General features: G+C 34.9%; 2 protein-coding genes across 2 annotated transcripts in view; both read right to left on the reverse strand.

The window, feature by feature from the left end:
- The window catches only part of LOC107758279 (tumor necrosis factor receptor superfamily member 11A-like), an 18,027-nt gene extending 6,236 nt beyond the window's left edge, over positions 1-11,791 (reverse strand). The window contains exons 1-11 of the mRNA XM_016575985.1: positions 11,773-11,791; positions 11,585-11,689; positions 10,353-10,457; positions 6,831-6,901; positions 5,636-5,798; positions 5,403-5,549; positions 4,158-4,242; positions 3,615-3,691; positions 2,392-2,496; positions 2,250-2,299; positions 631-900 (exon numbers count right to left, since the gene is read on the reverse strand). Of these exons, the coding sequence (XP_016431471.1) occupies positions 631-900; positions 2,250-2,299; positions 2,392-2,496; positions 3,615-3,691; positions 4,158-4,242; positions 5,403-5,549; positions 5,636-5,798; positions 6,831-6,901; positions 10,353-10,457; positions 11,585-11,689; positions 11,773-11,791 (1,197 nt within the window). The remainder of the gene's footprint in view (positions 1-630; positions 901-2,249; positions 2,300-2,391; positions 2,497-3,614; positions 3,692-4,157; positions 4,243-5,402; positions 5,550-5,635; positions 5,799-6,830; positions 6,902-10,352; positions 10,458-11,584; positions 11,690-11,772) is intronic.
- A 3,369-nt stretch (positions 11,792-15,160) lies between these two features.
- LOC107758280 (lisH domain and HEAT repeat-containing protein KIAA1468 homolog) overlaps positions 15,161-17,481 on the reverse strand; it is a 68,301-nt gene continuing 65,980 nt past the window's right edge. The window contains exon 30 of the mRNA XM_016575986.1: positions 15,161-15,552. Within this exon, the coding sequence (XP_016431472.1) occupies positions 15,432-15,552 (121 nt within the window). The 3' untranslated portion in view covers positions 15,161-15,431. The remainder of the gene's footprint in view (positions 15,553-17,481) is intronic.

Genomic DNA, 17,481 nt, shown 5'->3' on the forward strand with positions numbered 1-17,481 from the left:
TTTAAATGTAATTTATTCCTGTGATGCAAAGCTGAATTTTCAGCATCATTCCTCCAATCTTCAGTGTCACATGATCCTTCAGAAATCATTCTGATATGCTGATTTGCTGCTCAAGAAACATTTCTCATCATTATCAACATTGAATACAATTGTGCTGCTTACTGTGTTTATGGATACAGGATTCTTTGATGAATTGAACATTCAAAAGAATAACATTAATTTAAAATAGATTTCTATTGTAACATTTACTGTCACTTTTAATCGATTTAATGAATTCTTGCACCGTATCCCCCATATAAATACATTTATATTTATAATTTATAAATATATAGAGTTCATAGATTATATATAGGTCCCTTTAACCGGACCTCGCTCCCCATAGATGCCTCTCATCTCCGACATGGCTTCTTTGCCAGCAGGGCTGCTGTAGTCCAGACAGAGTTCCTGGGAGCGCTGCAGATCCATGTAATCGCAGGCTGGCAGGACGTCTGACGAGCAGCTCTCACACAGCAGAGGTTCTTTCAGGTCGACGACCTGCACGTTTTCTCCAATGGCGTCTCCTGTCCTGCAGGAGCAGCATGTCGCCAAACCCGTGGCCACCAGCTGACTGCAGTCCTCGTTCTCTCCGACCTCCATGGGCTCCTTCATGGGAAGCGCACAGCTGCAGCAGCTGCCTGACAGAGGAGACACAGTCCCAACTCCGGAGTCCTCGCTGGAGCTGCCTGATGAGGTTTCGGCTCGGTCCTGGTCCTGTTCTTGGTCCGTGGAAGTCGATGTTTCATCAAGAATGGTTAATTGGGTGCTGGGACGTGTGATCAGGGGCTCTGGGGGGGTTAGTTCTTGGCAAATCAGAGGGAGGGTTTGTGGACCGTTGTCACCGTGGTATGAAGTCACAGTTTCCTAAAAGAAGGAAAGCCGGTCACAATAAGTACGATAACTATATCAATAACTATAAAGTTTTAGCCCTCATAATGCATTTGGGTCCATTCTGACCCAGAAGAGATACATAAATCTTTCTAAAAAAAAATGCACAGATAGATTTTAGTAATGAAACAAAACTTTACAAATTCTTTACAACCCTCAAAATACACATGATCGGGTCAGGTTATTGTATATATATATATGTCCATATATGTATGGAGTACCATTAGTTGTCAAATTATTTTTGTAAAATAATATATGAAGATATATTAGTGTCAAAAAACTTTTGTAAAAAATATTTAGCCTTTTTCCCATATCTGACACACTTTCGGCACTGAATTTTCTTGATAAACATAAATATGTACAGTATTGATGAAGCATTTCAGCATGAAAAATGTATCAACTTTAATCTTTAATAATTTTTTTCATCTAAAAGTGAACGTTTATACAAATAAAAAGTAGTTATTTTGTTTGAAAACTTTTATATATTTTTTTTGTTTTTGACATTTTGTTAGAAATAAATATGTTGGTTTCATAAATTTGGACTGGTTTTGAGCAATTATGAGTTATAAATTCAAAGGAATTTAATTCAATTCCATTCTTTCCAATGTGGTTCAAACTGGTATTTCTCCGATTATATACTCCGATAAATTTCATACAATGATAAATTCAAATAAAATATCTCATCAATATTGAAAAATTATATATACTTTGCATCAGTTTTTTTCTAAAATAATTTCTCAATTTTTTTATTTAAAAAAAGGGGGGTAAATACAGTAAAAACAATGTAATAGCATGATAACATTCGAAACTTAATTTATTTTAAAATTCACTCATTAATGAAAAGTTGCTGATCAGATACAGTATGGTTTGTTTTACTTGAAAAAATATTAATTCAAGATTGTTTAATAAAATAACAAATTTATAAAATAACTATTTTATAAAACATCAATTTAAAATAATGATAAAATAATAAAATAAAAATACTATACAGCTTTTGAATGTATTATGAGGGTTAATAATCATTATAATAGTGTGATAATAGGGCAGTCCACACCACAACTATAACAAAAACAAAACAGAGGAATGATATTGTTGGAATCACTTTCAGAATAATTTTTTTCCAGCTGATAAATGATGAAAATTCTCTTTTAAAAAGCTTTTAAAATGACAGACAATGTTACTTCTGTGAGTGCTTAAAATACACAGAACATTATAGTCCATTGTTGTGGATGCTAATATAGTTATTGTTGTTGGTGTGCACCTGCTTTAAGTCTCCGTCACTAGGTTTTGGAACAAGGCTACAGTTTTCAGATTTTCTTACTTACCTGTTGATTCCTACTTCCTTTCAGGTTTTGGACGCAAGTGCGTAGATTTACTGTGGTGTCAGAAAATAAGCTTTAATCAACAACATAGACAAGAATCTACCACAAAATGTAGCAAATATACATAACCCTGAACTAAATTTACCTGAGAGGAAGTTCAGCTTATCCTTGCAGCAAAACAAAAAGAGAACAACCAGGGACACCACAATGATGACCGAGAGGATGGCCACCAGCACCCAGGGTGTCATACCTGAGGAGGATGAGGAGGTTTATTCGTCACACCGCTTTGTGAAGCTTCTCAGTTATTCAGATCATCATAGAGGGTCTAGTAAATTGTTTTCTGTGTTGCTGTTAAATCACATTTATTGCTCTTGCATGAGTGGCAAAATTTCTTGAGCAACAAAGAAACACATGCAAACTATTCCTACCAAAAGTTACAATTCAATTCAATTCAATTCAAATGTATTTGTATAGTGCTTTTCACAATACACATTGTTTCAAAGCAGCTTTACAGAAAATGCATGTGTCTACATTACAAAGCAGAAGTGAATGTGTTCAAGTAATGTTCATTTCACAAATGAACGGTTTAAGATAATAGAATCATACAGCTAGCTAACACGAATTAATTTTAGGCAGAAGCCCATTAAAGCGATTGTTACATATGTGATCATAATGATTACAATATAGAGAAAATTTGGCAGCTGTGCATGTCGATTCAAGTAGGCAGATTACAGACAATTACAATTACAGACACCAGATATTACATTAAATATGGGTTCCCACTCATTTTGAGTAATTTTTTTACAGTCAAAAATAAAATATTTTACAGTCATTTGAGACTACTGGATTTTAAGGAATTTTAAATATATACATTTAAATTTTTTAAATATATATTATACATGCATATCTGACTTTTGAATACTGTAAATGAATATTGTGAATGTGTGTGTGCGTGTGAATTTATATATGATTGTGAATACTGTAAATGAATTTTTATATATATATCAGTATTCAAATTCATATATGTAAATATCAGTAAGAATCCTTTTTTAAAAGTGAGTGTATAGATTCTATAATACTATGGAAGATTTCTATTTTAAATAAATGCTCTTCATGTATCCAAGAAAAAATATTATAAAAGTTTCCACCAAAATATTAAACAGCACATCTGTTTTCAACTTTAATAATAGTAATAAGAATTGTTTCATGAATATTTTTTTATTCTGTATATATTTACTATAGAACTTCTATGACATGACCAGATTTAAAATTCTCTGATATTCTTCTGATATTTTGATAATTTCAATCACTGTATTAAGCTTCAATAGTTTTTTTTGAGGCCGAACATAAACATTTGAAATAACCTACCAGGAGAATGGACTCCACACACCACATCGGTCTTAGAGCTTCCTGACTGTTTCTCGGTCTTGCCGATAGCTTTACAACTGGAACAGAATTAGATATATCAATACAGTGAATATGCTTTGGAAATATTGTAAGCTTTACAACTGGAATAGAATTAGGTATATCAAAAGAGGGCAGCCAAACAGTCTGGTCACTTCTGATCTGATCAGTCCCAATTTTCTCTTCTACGAGGAACCACAAATACAAAGAGCAAAAAGAAAAGGGGCTCTTTCTAGGGGAAGTGGTGGTGAAATTAATCATAATACCACAGTGCGGTAAGACTGCGGGGGCTTTAAAAAATGACCAAGCATGCCTGAGACCTTCCCCAGACAAACAACGCCTGTGAGATTGAGAGCTGTGACTTTACAAATGAGTCCTGTTAAAGAACAGTTGTGTGTGTGTGACTCAGAGGACAGGCATGTTTGTGGCACACACTCCCAGCTGTTGTTAAACCTATGGAGTTGTTATTGTATTGACTTTTTAAGCTTAGATTAGAGGCATACTCACTCTGTCCATTTCTTGCAGGCTTCTATTGATATGGAATCTGAGAAATATCCATATTGACAAGGCACACAGGAAGCTCTGCCCGTCTCTACAACGAAGAAAGCGATAAAGAATTATAGACAGAGAGACAGATTTCAATAGACAATTGAGCACATTCAAAAGCTTATTTTATTTATCTTAAGTCTAACTTTATTGCATTAATTTTCCTTCTCATTTGTATTTCTGTTTACTATCCATCCAACCATCGTTCTATACATCTATCATCCATCCACCTATCATCCATCGTTCCATTTACTATTCTATCTACCGATCCATTATTCTATCCATCTATCGCTTCGTCTGTCTATCCAGCGTTCTATTGTTCTATCCATCTATCTACCCATCCATCTGACCATCATCCATCTACCATTCTTTCTATCCACTTATCCATCTTTCTATCTACCATTCTATTCTTCTATCATCAATCTATCCACCTATCCATAATTCTACCTATCTATTGTTATATCTGCCTGCCTACTGTTCTATCGTTTAATTGGTTTATACATCGGTCTATCCATGCATCATTCTGTCTATCCATCTATCAATCATCCATCCATCCATCTATTGTTCTATCTATCCACCTATTATTCATCTATCCATCCATCATCTATCTACCTATTAACTGTTCTATCTATCCACCTATCAATCATACTATCCATCTATTGTTCTGTCTGTCTATCTACCATTCTATGGTTCCATCTGTCCATCCATCCATCAGTCTGGCCATTCTACCGGTTTGTCTGTCTGTCTGTCTGTCTGTCTATCTATAATTCTATCTGTCCAGATAGATAGATAGAATAGAAGGAACGACAGATAGACAGAGCATATAAATAGAGATAGTCTACAGAAAGCCTTGTGATGTCTTTTAATTTTAATTACAGTGTAAATGTCAAGATGCTAAAGATAAAATGTAAACTACAGTGTGTCCAGATCCATTTCTGCAAACTGTATTATAGTGTTCCTTTCCATTTGGCACTAAACCTTGTGCTCAAAACCACAGAGCTGAAAAAGCCACTGATTTACTGCACTCTCAATTAAGGGTACACTTCATCTATCTATAAGACATATGATTAATGGCTCCCACTTTAAACTTCTGAATAAGCTTATAAAAGGTATAGTTCACCCTATAATGAAAATCCTATCATTCTATGCTCTCCTTCATGTCATGAACTATTTCTTTATCAATGTAGAGTCACCACAAGCTCTTACCGCCCATTACGACTCCTTCTCCTGCAGGACATTTTTTAATGGCCTCACAGTATTCGCAGTTGATCAGAGAGCAGTGGAAACCCTGCTTGCACTGACAAGGTTCAGCCGCTGTAGGGTTGTGTAAACGAGTGCGGTTAAATCCTTTACCTGCAGAGAATGATTGGTGCGTGGTGTCAAAATATAATGCAAAATTAAACAACATTCTTTCTTTACACACATTATGTGACACTGACCCTCATCGCAGAACTTCTGAGCAATACATTTAGTGTCACTGTTCCAGTCCGGCTGGTATTCTTCATGGCCACAATCACGGCACTTTGTGCTCAAGCTGCCGTCGCAATGGGCGAAAATGTATTTTCCTGCATTCAAAGGAAAATCATGCAATAAGTTGCCCATCTGAAGATGCAAATGTGTTAGCTCTTTAAAGGGGTCATATGATGCAATTTAATTTTTTCCTTTCTCTTTGGAGTGTTACAAGCTCTTGGTGCATAAAGAAGATCTGTAAAGTTGCAAAGACTAAAGTCTCAAATCCAAAGAGATATTCTTTATAAAAGTAGCATATGAGAATGATTTCTGAAGGATCGTGTGACACTGAAGACTGGAGTAAAGGCAGCTGTAAATTCAGCTTTGCCATCAGAAAAAAAACTTATTTTAAATTGTAATAATTTGACATTATAACTGTTTTACTGTGTTTTTGATCAAACAAACACAGCCTTGGTGAGCATAAGAGACTTCTTTCACAAATATTAAAACATCTTTTCAATTCCAAACTTTTGAATGGTAGCTCATATTCTTTTTCTCAACATAAAACTAACAACAAGCCTTACCTTTCTGAGCCATGTTTATAATGACTTTTAACCAAGGGGTCCCAAGTTTGATCAGTATCAATTTAATTTTGAATAGTACATTTCTTATTTTACTATTGTGAAAACATTCTTTCTTTAAAAAATTTTGTTATTTTTCTTAAACTGCATGCCAATTGGTTATTCAGTAATCTGATGCAATGGCATTCAGGCATTTTTAAGTGTGGCTTAAGCGTTCAGATATTTTTTGGGGTCACTGTATCTCCAATCCGTTGGGTGATTTATATAGTAACAGAAAAACTACACAAAGTTTGGCCTGTTTGAACATTCGCTCTGGTCGGGGAATGAGAATCTTCAAGGAATAAGGATCATTTGAGTGGTAAAAGCATCAGGGAATGAAAGAGTGGGGGAGTGTGTGTGTATGGTGAGGGGGTATTGCCCAACTCAGAGGAAGAAAAAAGCAAGAAGAAAAGCAAAGAACACCACCCACATCCCTCCAGATACCACAAAAGCATTCCACGGTTTAACAGCAGGGCAGAATTAAATGCAATCCTTTAATTCAGTGCAAATCTGAGAAAATCTAGCTGTCACTCATGTAAAAGACAATAAAAAAAGAAAATAGTGCCAAGCTCAGCATACTGGGCTCTCGTGGAGGTGAAAAGGACTTGGCTGAAGTACCAGGTGCTTCTTTGTAGACTGTTAAAATAGGTAGAAATAATGCTCAAATTCAACTTTTTGCACGGTCCAGTGAAAAATAAATTGCTTTCAAGCCTTAGTTTTCTGTATTCTAGCCAACACATATTTTCAAATGATAGAAATGGAAGAGAAATATTGTTTGTATAGGGACTACAGAAGAAGATTTATGAAATACAAAAGCTCTCTTTATCTCTCTAAAGCAAAAAAAAAAAAAAAGCGGAAGCGGAAGCAAACATTTTCCTATTCAGGTTTCCTGGGATTGATCATGGATCAATGGATTTATCCATCATGCCAGTTGGAAAAATCCATGGGTATCATGGAAATTCATGAGGAAATAAGATTTCCTTATCAGATTTGTTGATGACAACAAGTTTCGTCTAAACAAGGGACTAGTTCACTTCACTAAAACCAATTTATTCAAATGATGAAACAAGTTGTGTCCTATATTCCTTGATGTACATGAAACTCAGTATAAAATATATATAAATTTACTCCTACTGCAGTGTGTCTAAATGTCTTTTTTTTTTTACTAAAATCACCTTTAAATTTAAAGCAATAAATTACAATAAACATACTCCTCTTTGTTTCTATTAAGATTGTATACATAGTTAAAGATTACATTTTGAAGGTTTTTCTACCACTGCTGAAGGACCTAAAGACCTTTTGATGAACGCATGTGAAAAAACACAGGAAACCCAAAAGGAATGTCCAGAGTTAATTTCTGATCCTCTACATTTGAATGTAAGGCTATACTCGGGCAACAAAACATATTTTCATTGACTAAATATATAAGATCATGGTCAGTGACGCCCTGAAAAATTATATGTTAGAAAATATGCACCGGACACAGAGAAATCAGTTCTCACAGGATATAGCAGAAGCACTCAGATAACTCACAGTTCTAATGACTCAGTTCAGTCAAGTCATGTGCATTGCTTTGCATTTGTTCTATTTTGAATGCAAAAAGACAGCAATGTTGTGTTACTGTATTCTACAAGTGAATATATAAATAAAAGTCATTTATAAATAATTTAGCTTATAAATAGTTCAACAAAACACAACCTGGCAACTACATATTCAGACCTGCATGTGATGCAAAAGAAAACATGCTTAAACTTTTGACCTGATGCAACATTAGATAACTCAGAAAACAACTGAATGAATGAAAATATGAATGAAAATGGGCTGACAAAAAAAAAAAAAGATCTGTAAAATTAGCTAATTTCACAAACCACAATATAACAGATGTTGTCAAATTCCAATATTAGGTTTTTTTCCCCGAAATGTTTGCATGGAACAAAAGTTTTTGAGAGTTTTGGAGTTTTAAGCTGGAGTTTTACTCTATTCCTAGGAATGTAATGATAATTTACATTTAATGAGTATCAAGTGTACATTTGGCGGAAAGATCCAATGATTTCTTATAAAAAAAATTAAAAAAAACACTGCACACTTGAGGTTAAAACCATCATGAACAAAGCACAATGCCAGAAACATACACATCCACATGGAGTTCCCCTCAAAAGTTTAGTCTAAACAAGGGACTAGTTCACTTCACTAAAACCAATTTATTCAAATGATGAAACAAGTTGTGTCCTATATTCCTTGATGTACATGAAACTCAGTATAAAATATATATAAATTTACTCCTACTGCAGTGTGTCTAAATGTCTTTTTTTTTTTACTAAAATCACCTTTAAATTTAAAGCAATAAATTACAATAAACATTCAATAAATTGAATACTTGAAAATATTCTCCTCTTTGTTTCTATTAAGATTGTATACATAGTTAAAGATTACATTTTGAAGGTTTTTCTACCACTGCTGAAGGACCTAAAGACCTTTTGATGAACGCATGTGAAAAAACACAGGAAACCCAAAAGGAATGTCCAGAGTTAATTTCTGATCCTCTACATTTGAATGTAAGGCTATACTCGGGCAACAAAACATATTTTCATTGACTAAATATATAAGATCATGGTCAGTGACGCCCTGAAAAATTATATGTTAGAAAATATGCACCGGACACAGAGAAATCAGTTCTCACAGGATATAGCAGAAGCACTCAGATAACTCACAGTTCTAATGACTCAGTTCAGTCAAGTCATGTGCATTGCTTTGCATTTGTTCTATTTTGAATGCAAAAAGACAGCAATGTTGTGTTACTGTATTCTACAAGTGAATATATAAATAAAAGTCATTTATAAATAATTTAGCTTATAAATAGTTCAACAAAACACAACCTGGCAACTACATATTCAGACCTGCATGTGATGCAAAAGAAAACATGCTTAAACTTTTGACCTGATGCAACATTAGATAACTCAGAAAACAACTGAATGAATGAAAATATGAATGAAAATGGGCTGACAAAAAAAAAAAAAGAAAAAGAAAAGATCTGTAAAATTAGCTAATTTCACAAACCACAATATAACAGATGTTGTCAAATTCCAATATTAGGTTTTTTTCCCCGAAATGTTTGCATGGAACAAAAGTTTTTGAGAGTTTTGGAGTTTTAAGCTGGAGTTTTACTCTATTCCTAGGAATGTAATGATAATTTACATTTAATGAGTATCAAGTGTACATTTGGCGGAAAGATCCAATGATTTCTTATAAAAAAAATTAAAAAAAACACTGCACACTTGAGGTTAAAACCATCATGAACAAAGCACAATGCCAGAAACATACACATCCACATGGAGTTCCCCTCAAAGTGTGCAACAATTCAGATTCCAGGGAAAAATTCAGAAAAATCTGACAGGGAAGGACAGAGTGGGGATGTGTCTCAAAAACCTAGTGAGCGGTCAGCCTAGAAAGCACTTTTGTCTAGGTATGTCTTCTCAATTTTGAACAACAGACTAAATTAGTTACAGGATGTCCAGCTATTTCCGCGAAGCGGTTCTTTTGAACAGTTGAGACAGGTAAATTGTCGACACGAGAACCAGTTTTTGAGATTCATTGCAAAGGTCCGACTCAAAAGAACGAGTCATTCACGAATCGTAACAACAGCACTAAATGTAGCTACACAACCCGTTTCCGCAACAAAGCGCTGAAATAAATAGAAGGGAATAAGGTAGTTTAGCACTGAGGTGATAAAGAAGTTTCCAGTAAACAGAGTGCAAAAAATATATAGCTAAAGTTTATATTAATCCCATACAATTCAAAAACAAAGTTTGATTTATAAGAATCATTTGCAAACACTTAAGCAAACCTACCTGCGTGCACAGAGCAAGAACGAAGTGTGTGATCCATCCTTGAAATATCCAACTAGCAGAAAAATTCACTCTCATTATTCTAAACTTTAAAACAAGACTCTGTAATCTCAGCTTCAGTGCTGTTATATTGTCCAGTGAGGTTCAGCAGCAGACGCAGCTGTGCGCTCTGGGATGAAGGGATGAAGCTCCAGACTGCTGTAGTTCATTCGCTGAGAATATGTCACATGATGTTCACTCACCCACGCCTCGACTGCTGCTCTCCCTGTGTTTCCACTGCACTACAGTCATGTGGAATCTGCTCAGTTTTTTCACACGCTCCTCCCATTTCTCGTAATCAAAGTAGTCTACATGTAAACGGGGAGACGTTCATATAACCAGACAATCACTGTCAGTCACTAGCGTTCAACTCTGTAGCAGTTTATTTTACCGCGCCACGTCAAGCACATATATCGCGTTAGTTTGCGCTTATAGCCAAAGTGCAGTGAAGATACATTGTACTTTTAAGTTGTGAGGTACCGTTAAAACCAACTGTGAACCATAAATCAAAAGTGAAGTCTATTTGCTAGTGTACTAATTTACATTTAATGAGTATCAAGTGTACATTTGGCGGAAAGATCCAATGATTTCTTATAAAAAAAATTAAAAAAAACACTGCACACTTGAGGTTAAAACCATCATGAACAAAGCACAATGCCAGAAACATACACATCCACATGGAGTTCCCCTCAACGTGTGCAACAATTCAGATTCCATGGAAAAGTTCAGAAAAATCTGACAGGGAAGGACAGAGTGGGGATGTGTCTCAAAAACCCAGTGAGCGTTCAGCCTAGAAAGCACTTTTGTCTAGGTATGTCTTCTCAATTTTGAACAACAGACTAAATTAGTTACAGGATGTCCAGCTATTTCCGCGAAGCGGTTCTTTTGAACAGTTGAGACAGGTAAATTGTCGACACGAGAACCAGTTTTTGAGATTCATTGCAAAGGTCCGACTCAAAAGAACGAGTCATTCACGAATCGTAACAACAGCACTAAATGTAGCTACACAACCCGTTTCCGCAACAAAGCGCTGAAATAAATAGAAGGGAATAAGGTAGTTTAGCACTGAGGTGATAAAGAAGTTTCCAGTAAACAGAGTGCAAAAAATATATAGCTAAAGTTTATATTAATCCCATACAATTCAAAAACAAAGTTTGATTTATAAGAATCATTTGCAAACACTTAAGCAAACCTACCTGCGTGCACAGAGCAAGAACGAAGTGTGTGATCCATCCTTGAAATATCCAACTAGCAGAAAAATTCACTCTCATTATTCTAAACTTTAAAACAAGACTCTGTAATCTCAGCTTCAGTGCTGTTATATTGTCCAGTGAGGTTCAGCAGCAGACGCAGCTGTGCGCTCTGGGATGAAGGGATGAAGCTCCAGACTGCTGTAGTTCATTCGCTGAGAATATGTCACATGATGTTCACTCACCCACGCCTCGACTGCTGCTCTCCCTGTGTTTCCACTGCACTACAGTCATGTGGAATCTGCTCAGTTTTTTCACACGCTCCTCCCATTTCTCGTAATCAAAGTAGTCTACATGTAAACGGGGAGACGTTCATATAACCAGACAATCACTGTCAGTCACTAGCGTTCAACTCTGTAGCAGTTTATTTTACCGCGCCACGTCAAGCACATATATCGCGTTAGTTTGCGCTTATAGCCAAAGTGCAGTGAAGATACATTGTACTTTTAAGTTGTGAGGTACCGTTAAAACCAACTGTGAACCATAAATCAAAAGTGAAGTCTATTTGCTAGTGTACATGCAACAGAGCATAATGCAATGCACTTGATTTGCCCCTCAACTTTCTGTGTGGATGAACCTAAATAACATCTCTCTTGTCTTGACTCATAATTTGATTGGACTGCCAAATTAAAACTTTTATGGAAAATAGGATTAAGAATAAACAAAAACTGTAGTATACTACTGTTTAAAATGTTTATCATTTTCTTTATAAAAAAAAAGGGGGGAAAAAGAGCAAGCATAGAATTTGAACATAGCCTCAATTATGGAAGCTTGTTTCCACCATAAGATAAAAAAAAAAACAGTAATTGCGCCTTTTGAAATATATAAATTCTGAGAAGAAAAGTCAGAATTAAACTCGCAACTGTAAGTAAAAAAGTGAGAGGTCGCAGCTAGGTAGCCTACCTTTTTTATTTTTTTATTTATTCAATGGCGGAAAAAAAAGAATTGCCAGATGTAAACTGAAAGATGACTCATCCTGCACTACACAGATTTTCGTCCAATCAAATGCTATGTTGTTAATGGTTGCTATGCAACCTGCTATCCTGGCACAACTCAAATGATATTTATTATCGTAATCATAAATACACTGGTATGTAATGCAAATACAGTAGTTTACTGTTTCCTGTGTTTACTATGACAAACTCCATATTTTGTGCATTAAATATTTTGCAGGTCTATACATAATATCGCCTCCTTTTTCCATTAGTTTCAGCAGGTAAAACTTAATTTCTCCAGTGAAATGCACATTAACCTCAACTGATAAGGAAACTGTACTCTTTTTCAAATTGGTTTTCTGGTCCTGGACCTTACACAGTTTTCAGAAGAATAACATTAAATGAAAAATAATGTTTCTTAATCAGATTAAAGTAATGGTCCACTAGTCTGTGGCCTCTCTGAACAGAAGGTCATTCTATGTAATGTTAAACTGTGAGTTGTTTGCCTGTAATTCTTATCTTGCTTAACTGTCAGCTCATAATTGCTCACTTGGCATCTGTCTAAGTGGGCGAATGGGGCAGATAGCGATGCTCTCGAGATGTAGGTGGGGGTGTTTGAAACATTGCCAGAACTTTTCACTAATTTACCATCCTCTTGCTTTCAAGCACAAAGCTGCCATGCTTTTCCTTTAAGCCACCGCTGCCTGCTTTGAATAACAGTCATCGGTAAAAGCTGAAGGGCAAGTTTTGGCATCCATGCGCTCTCCTTCATGCAGCTACCGCACCACCCCACATGCAGATCAGGTGTACATAGTGTCCTCAATTCCTGGAGGCTTTTCTAAGCTGTTATGTCAGGCAGATGTAGAGATGTCACAACAGACTGATTGTTCAAGCATGAAAAAAACAACAACACGGAACCAACCCAACCTAATGTGAATATGTTATGCTTTCATGATTAAAATGAATTGTGATATGTTTTGGGGAGGGGGGTCGGGCATGTGTAGTGCAGCCACTCATGACTGTGTGAAGGTCAATAAGTCACATAAAATATCAGATAATTCAGTCTTTTTAATTGTCAAAATGCAAATTATGAAATAAAAAAATAATTTATTGCATAAAAAGTCAAAATTATGACATACTAAATAATAATAGAGATTAATTAAATAATGAACTAACTAAGATTAATTAAATAATTGAGATAAAAAGTCAAAATATGACATACTAGGCCATAATCATGAAACTAAAAAGTTGAAATTATGACATAAAATTATCAAAAGTATGTGACATAAAAAATGATGAAAAATTATTTAGCTAAAACTGAGTAAAGATAAGACATATTAAGCCAGAATCATGAGATAAAATGTAAAAATTACGAGATTATTACAATAATTACATAGTTAATTATGACAAGTATAATTATGACATTTTATCTGACAATTTCAAATTCAAAATAACTTATTCTCTCAATTTCATCTGTCATAATTCTGACTATTAATGTCATAATTATGACTTTTCATAATTTCACCTTTTTGTCAAATGTAAACTTTTTGTCACTTTTCATCTCATGATTATGGCTTAGTATGCATATTTAGACTCAGTTTTGGGTTTTATATAATGATGATTATGGCTATGGCATTTTGACTTTTTATCTCAAATATGATTTAGTATCGCCTAGTTTTGACTTATAATTATGAGTATTGTGTCATAATTTGGACTTTTTTCATTTTTCCTCTCACCCGTAAAATGTTTTTGCTAACTTGCAAGCTTTAGGAGAGAGGAACCCAGGCTTTTTAGTTCCTGTTTGGTGTCTTGTTATGCCTTCAGTCAACAACGCAACAGGAATAAAAACACGGAGAGGCAGAATGTTCCCGTGGTTTTATGCAGCCGCTCTCTCCGGGTCTGGAAATGTTCCTGGCATCTGACTCACAGTCCTCTTCAACTTATCCCAGCTGATGAAATTTCCACATACTACCATAGTGGATCAGCTCCAAATCATGCGCAGGTCACCTCGTGCTAAAGAAAATATTTTATGCAAATATGAGCTCTCTTGTTTTTTTAAACCAGGAATTGCATGAAATAAGAAATGTTACACTAGCGATGAAGGTAAACACAAAAGTTAAAAGATTAAAACTAATATGCAAATTTCGTTCTAGTTCAGTCAACAAATAATCCAAAACGAAGGCTTCTGTAGGATCGTGCCTGGATTTCTTCGCGCCAACTGCTGACCATGTGATCAAAGGGCTCTTGAACTTTGAAACTTTTTCTCCAAATGCAGAGGTAAAACAAGCCACATCTTTGATGTTCTCATGTTTTTTCGTTGGTTTTCAAGGCCAAGCGTTTATTGTAGTAACACCTGTCGAAGTGTAAAATATGCAGCACAATTCAGTTGCATTAAAGACCGTATATAGATAGTATATAAACTGATATGAACCTCGGAGCCAGATAGCATGAGGAACAAACAATGAGCTACTGATTTGCTGTATCAGAAGTCCTTAAATGCAGATTTATTATGACTAAACCAGATGTCTAAGGAAGCAAAAAAACATCTGAAAGGCAATCTTAGAGAGTTCAAGAGACGACACACCGAATCAGAAGTACATAAGTACACAAGTGGTCTTCGCTTTTTATTATCTTATGACACAAATCAAATATACATGATATTGGGTACTGTTCTCTCGATTCACTGTATTTTACAGTTATTTACTGTTGGAGCATATCCAAAATAAGAGAAACAAAACCCCGGACAATTTTACACACTTATGTAGAAAATATTCTCCAGAGACACAGCAACACATAAAAGACAGCAAGACGAGGAAGGAATCATTGTTTTGATTTCATGAAGTTCACATTGTCCAAAAAACAAACAAAAACAGGTGAAGTGATGCAAATAAGCCTCTGAAATAAAATCATAATAAAAAAAAGGAAAACATTGATACATGAGTGCAAATTTCTTTGGAAGCTGGAAAAAAATGTAAGACATAAATATGTTAAAAATATAGCCTATCAAATCAAAGACAAACAAAAGAAAGGCAGATGATTGACTTCAAGTAGGAGATCCCAGAAAGTGGAGGGCCGTGGGAAACACCCCAAGCAGCTTTCATTTCTTCCTCTGGAAAACATTCGCCAGCATGGCACCTGAGGTGGTCAGCTGGCCCATCTTACTTAGAAACTTGGTCTTTGCATCCTCACCCACCAGACTCGCTGCAATAGAGATGGACCTGAAAAGAGACAGAACAGCATTCATAGGTCAGAACATCCACCCGCCACTCAAGGGTCGTGTAAGCACCGGCTGCTGAGAGGGCCGGACAGGCAAAAGATGATACTGGCCACCCAGCGCTTGAGTGTTACGTGCAGTTTTATGATAGAGTTTATAAGTTAATTTTCATTCTGGAAATCAGTTCAAACTGTTTGTTTCAATTAACTGATTCTATTTCAATGAATCGCTTTTATTTCCACTCTCTGTGTGGCATTTGTCATACAGTAAAATATTTCAGTAAAAATAAAAGATTGATCACTATGCATTGTCATATTTATTAAAAATGATTTCATAATTATTATGTATTAATATTATAAAAATAATATTTTTTTACATTCTAAAACTTAAAATTATAATGCTTTCTTGTATTTAGCGTAAAAAATAAACACATTACTTGATTATTTTTTAAACTATATATATATATATTATGAAATGAAATTTTGTGAAATATTATTACAATTTAACAAATATATTTAATGCAATTTATTCCTGTGATGGCAAAGCTGAATTTTCTTATTATTATCAAAGTTGAATGCAATTGTGCTGCTTAATATATATTTATTTATTTTTTGTATATATCCATTGTCACTTTATAGTTTCACTTTTTTTGGCAGATCGGTCGTGAATAAAACTTTATAAGGTCACACGAAAAGAGAGATAACACATAGTTATGTGATGAATAGGATCATTTTTGAGTGAAGATTTCACCACCATTTCTTTTGAATGGTTAAAAACACCAGAAATTCAATAAATCACTTTGACCCGGTTTCACAGACGGGGCTTAGCTTAAGCCAGGACTAGGCCATAGTTCAATTAGGATTTTAAAGTAATTTTTTCTAAACATGCCTTAGAAAAAACATTACTGGTGTGCATCTTGAGACAAAACAAGGGCACTGACATATTTCAAGATCAGTCAGTGCAAGTTTCTTTCAGTTGAAACAGCTCAGATTTACATTTTAGTCGGGGACTATACACTGTAAAAAATGACTGTGAATTTAACGGTAAAAGACTGTAAAAATGCTACAGTAAAAACCTGTTAAATGGTTAATGGCGGAATTTTTTTTACAGTGTAGGCTTAAGTCTTGTCTGTGAAACCGGGGGGGTTATCTTTTGTATCTTTTTTTAAGTCTTGCTCTCACAAACTGGTTCCCGCAAAACATTCATGCTTAAAATGTCACCCGCCCAACTAATTAAACATAAAAAAAGATCCCAGATAACCCGTGGCAGAACAACCCACACCATTTGTGAGAGGCAGACTCGACTGATGTATCATGACTTGTAGTGACAGTCACAATGATAGACTTCACTGCAGTTATAAAGTTCAAACATTTATAAATATCTCACAGAGGCATGAAACAAAACCACTGGAAGCGTTGCTATGATACCAACTGTGAAATTTAAAAGACAAGTGCTGTTTATAATCAAGCCACGTCGTACAGATTAAAGATTTTAAAGAGTGCCACACGTGTTCGCAAGCTGGGTACGTTTCGTTTTGGAAACCCTCAGTTAGAGAGAGTCCTTAGCAAGCGAAAATCTGACTGTACATACCCTCTCACTTCTTCACTAAGTCATTCAACTCTTGAAAATTGCAAACTTCAGCAAATAAAAATCCATTTAGTGCATATTATACTACCTTTTATATAAGAAAAAACACTCTGCACCAAATTTGGAGTGGAACTATTACATACATGTGACCCTGGACCACAAAACCAGTCTTAAGTCGCTTGGGTATATTTTTAGCAATTGCCAAAAATACATTGTATGAGTCAAAATTATAGATTTTTCTTTTATGTCAAAAATCATTAGGATATTAATTAAAGATCATGTTCCATGAAGATATTTTGTAAATTTCCTACTGTAAATATATTAAAACTGAATTTTTGATTAGTAA

Source organism: Sinocyclocheilus rhinocerous, unplaced genomic scaffold (assembly GCF_001515625.1).
Source record: "Sinocyclocheilus rhinocerous isolate Xijiao unplaced genomic scaffold, SAMN03320098_v1.1 scaffold142, whole genome shotgun sequence".
Taxonomy (NCBI): domain Eukaryota; kingdom Metazoa; phylum Chordata; class Actinopteri; order Cypriniformes; family Cyprinidae; genus Sinocyclocheilus; species Sinocyclocheilus rhinocerous.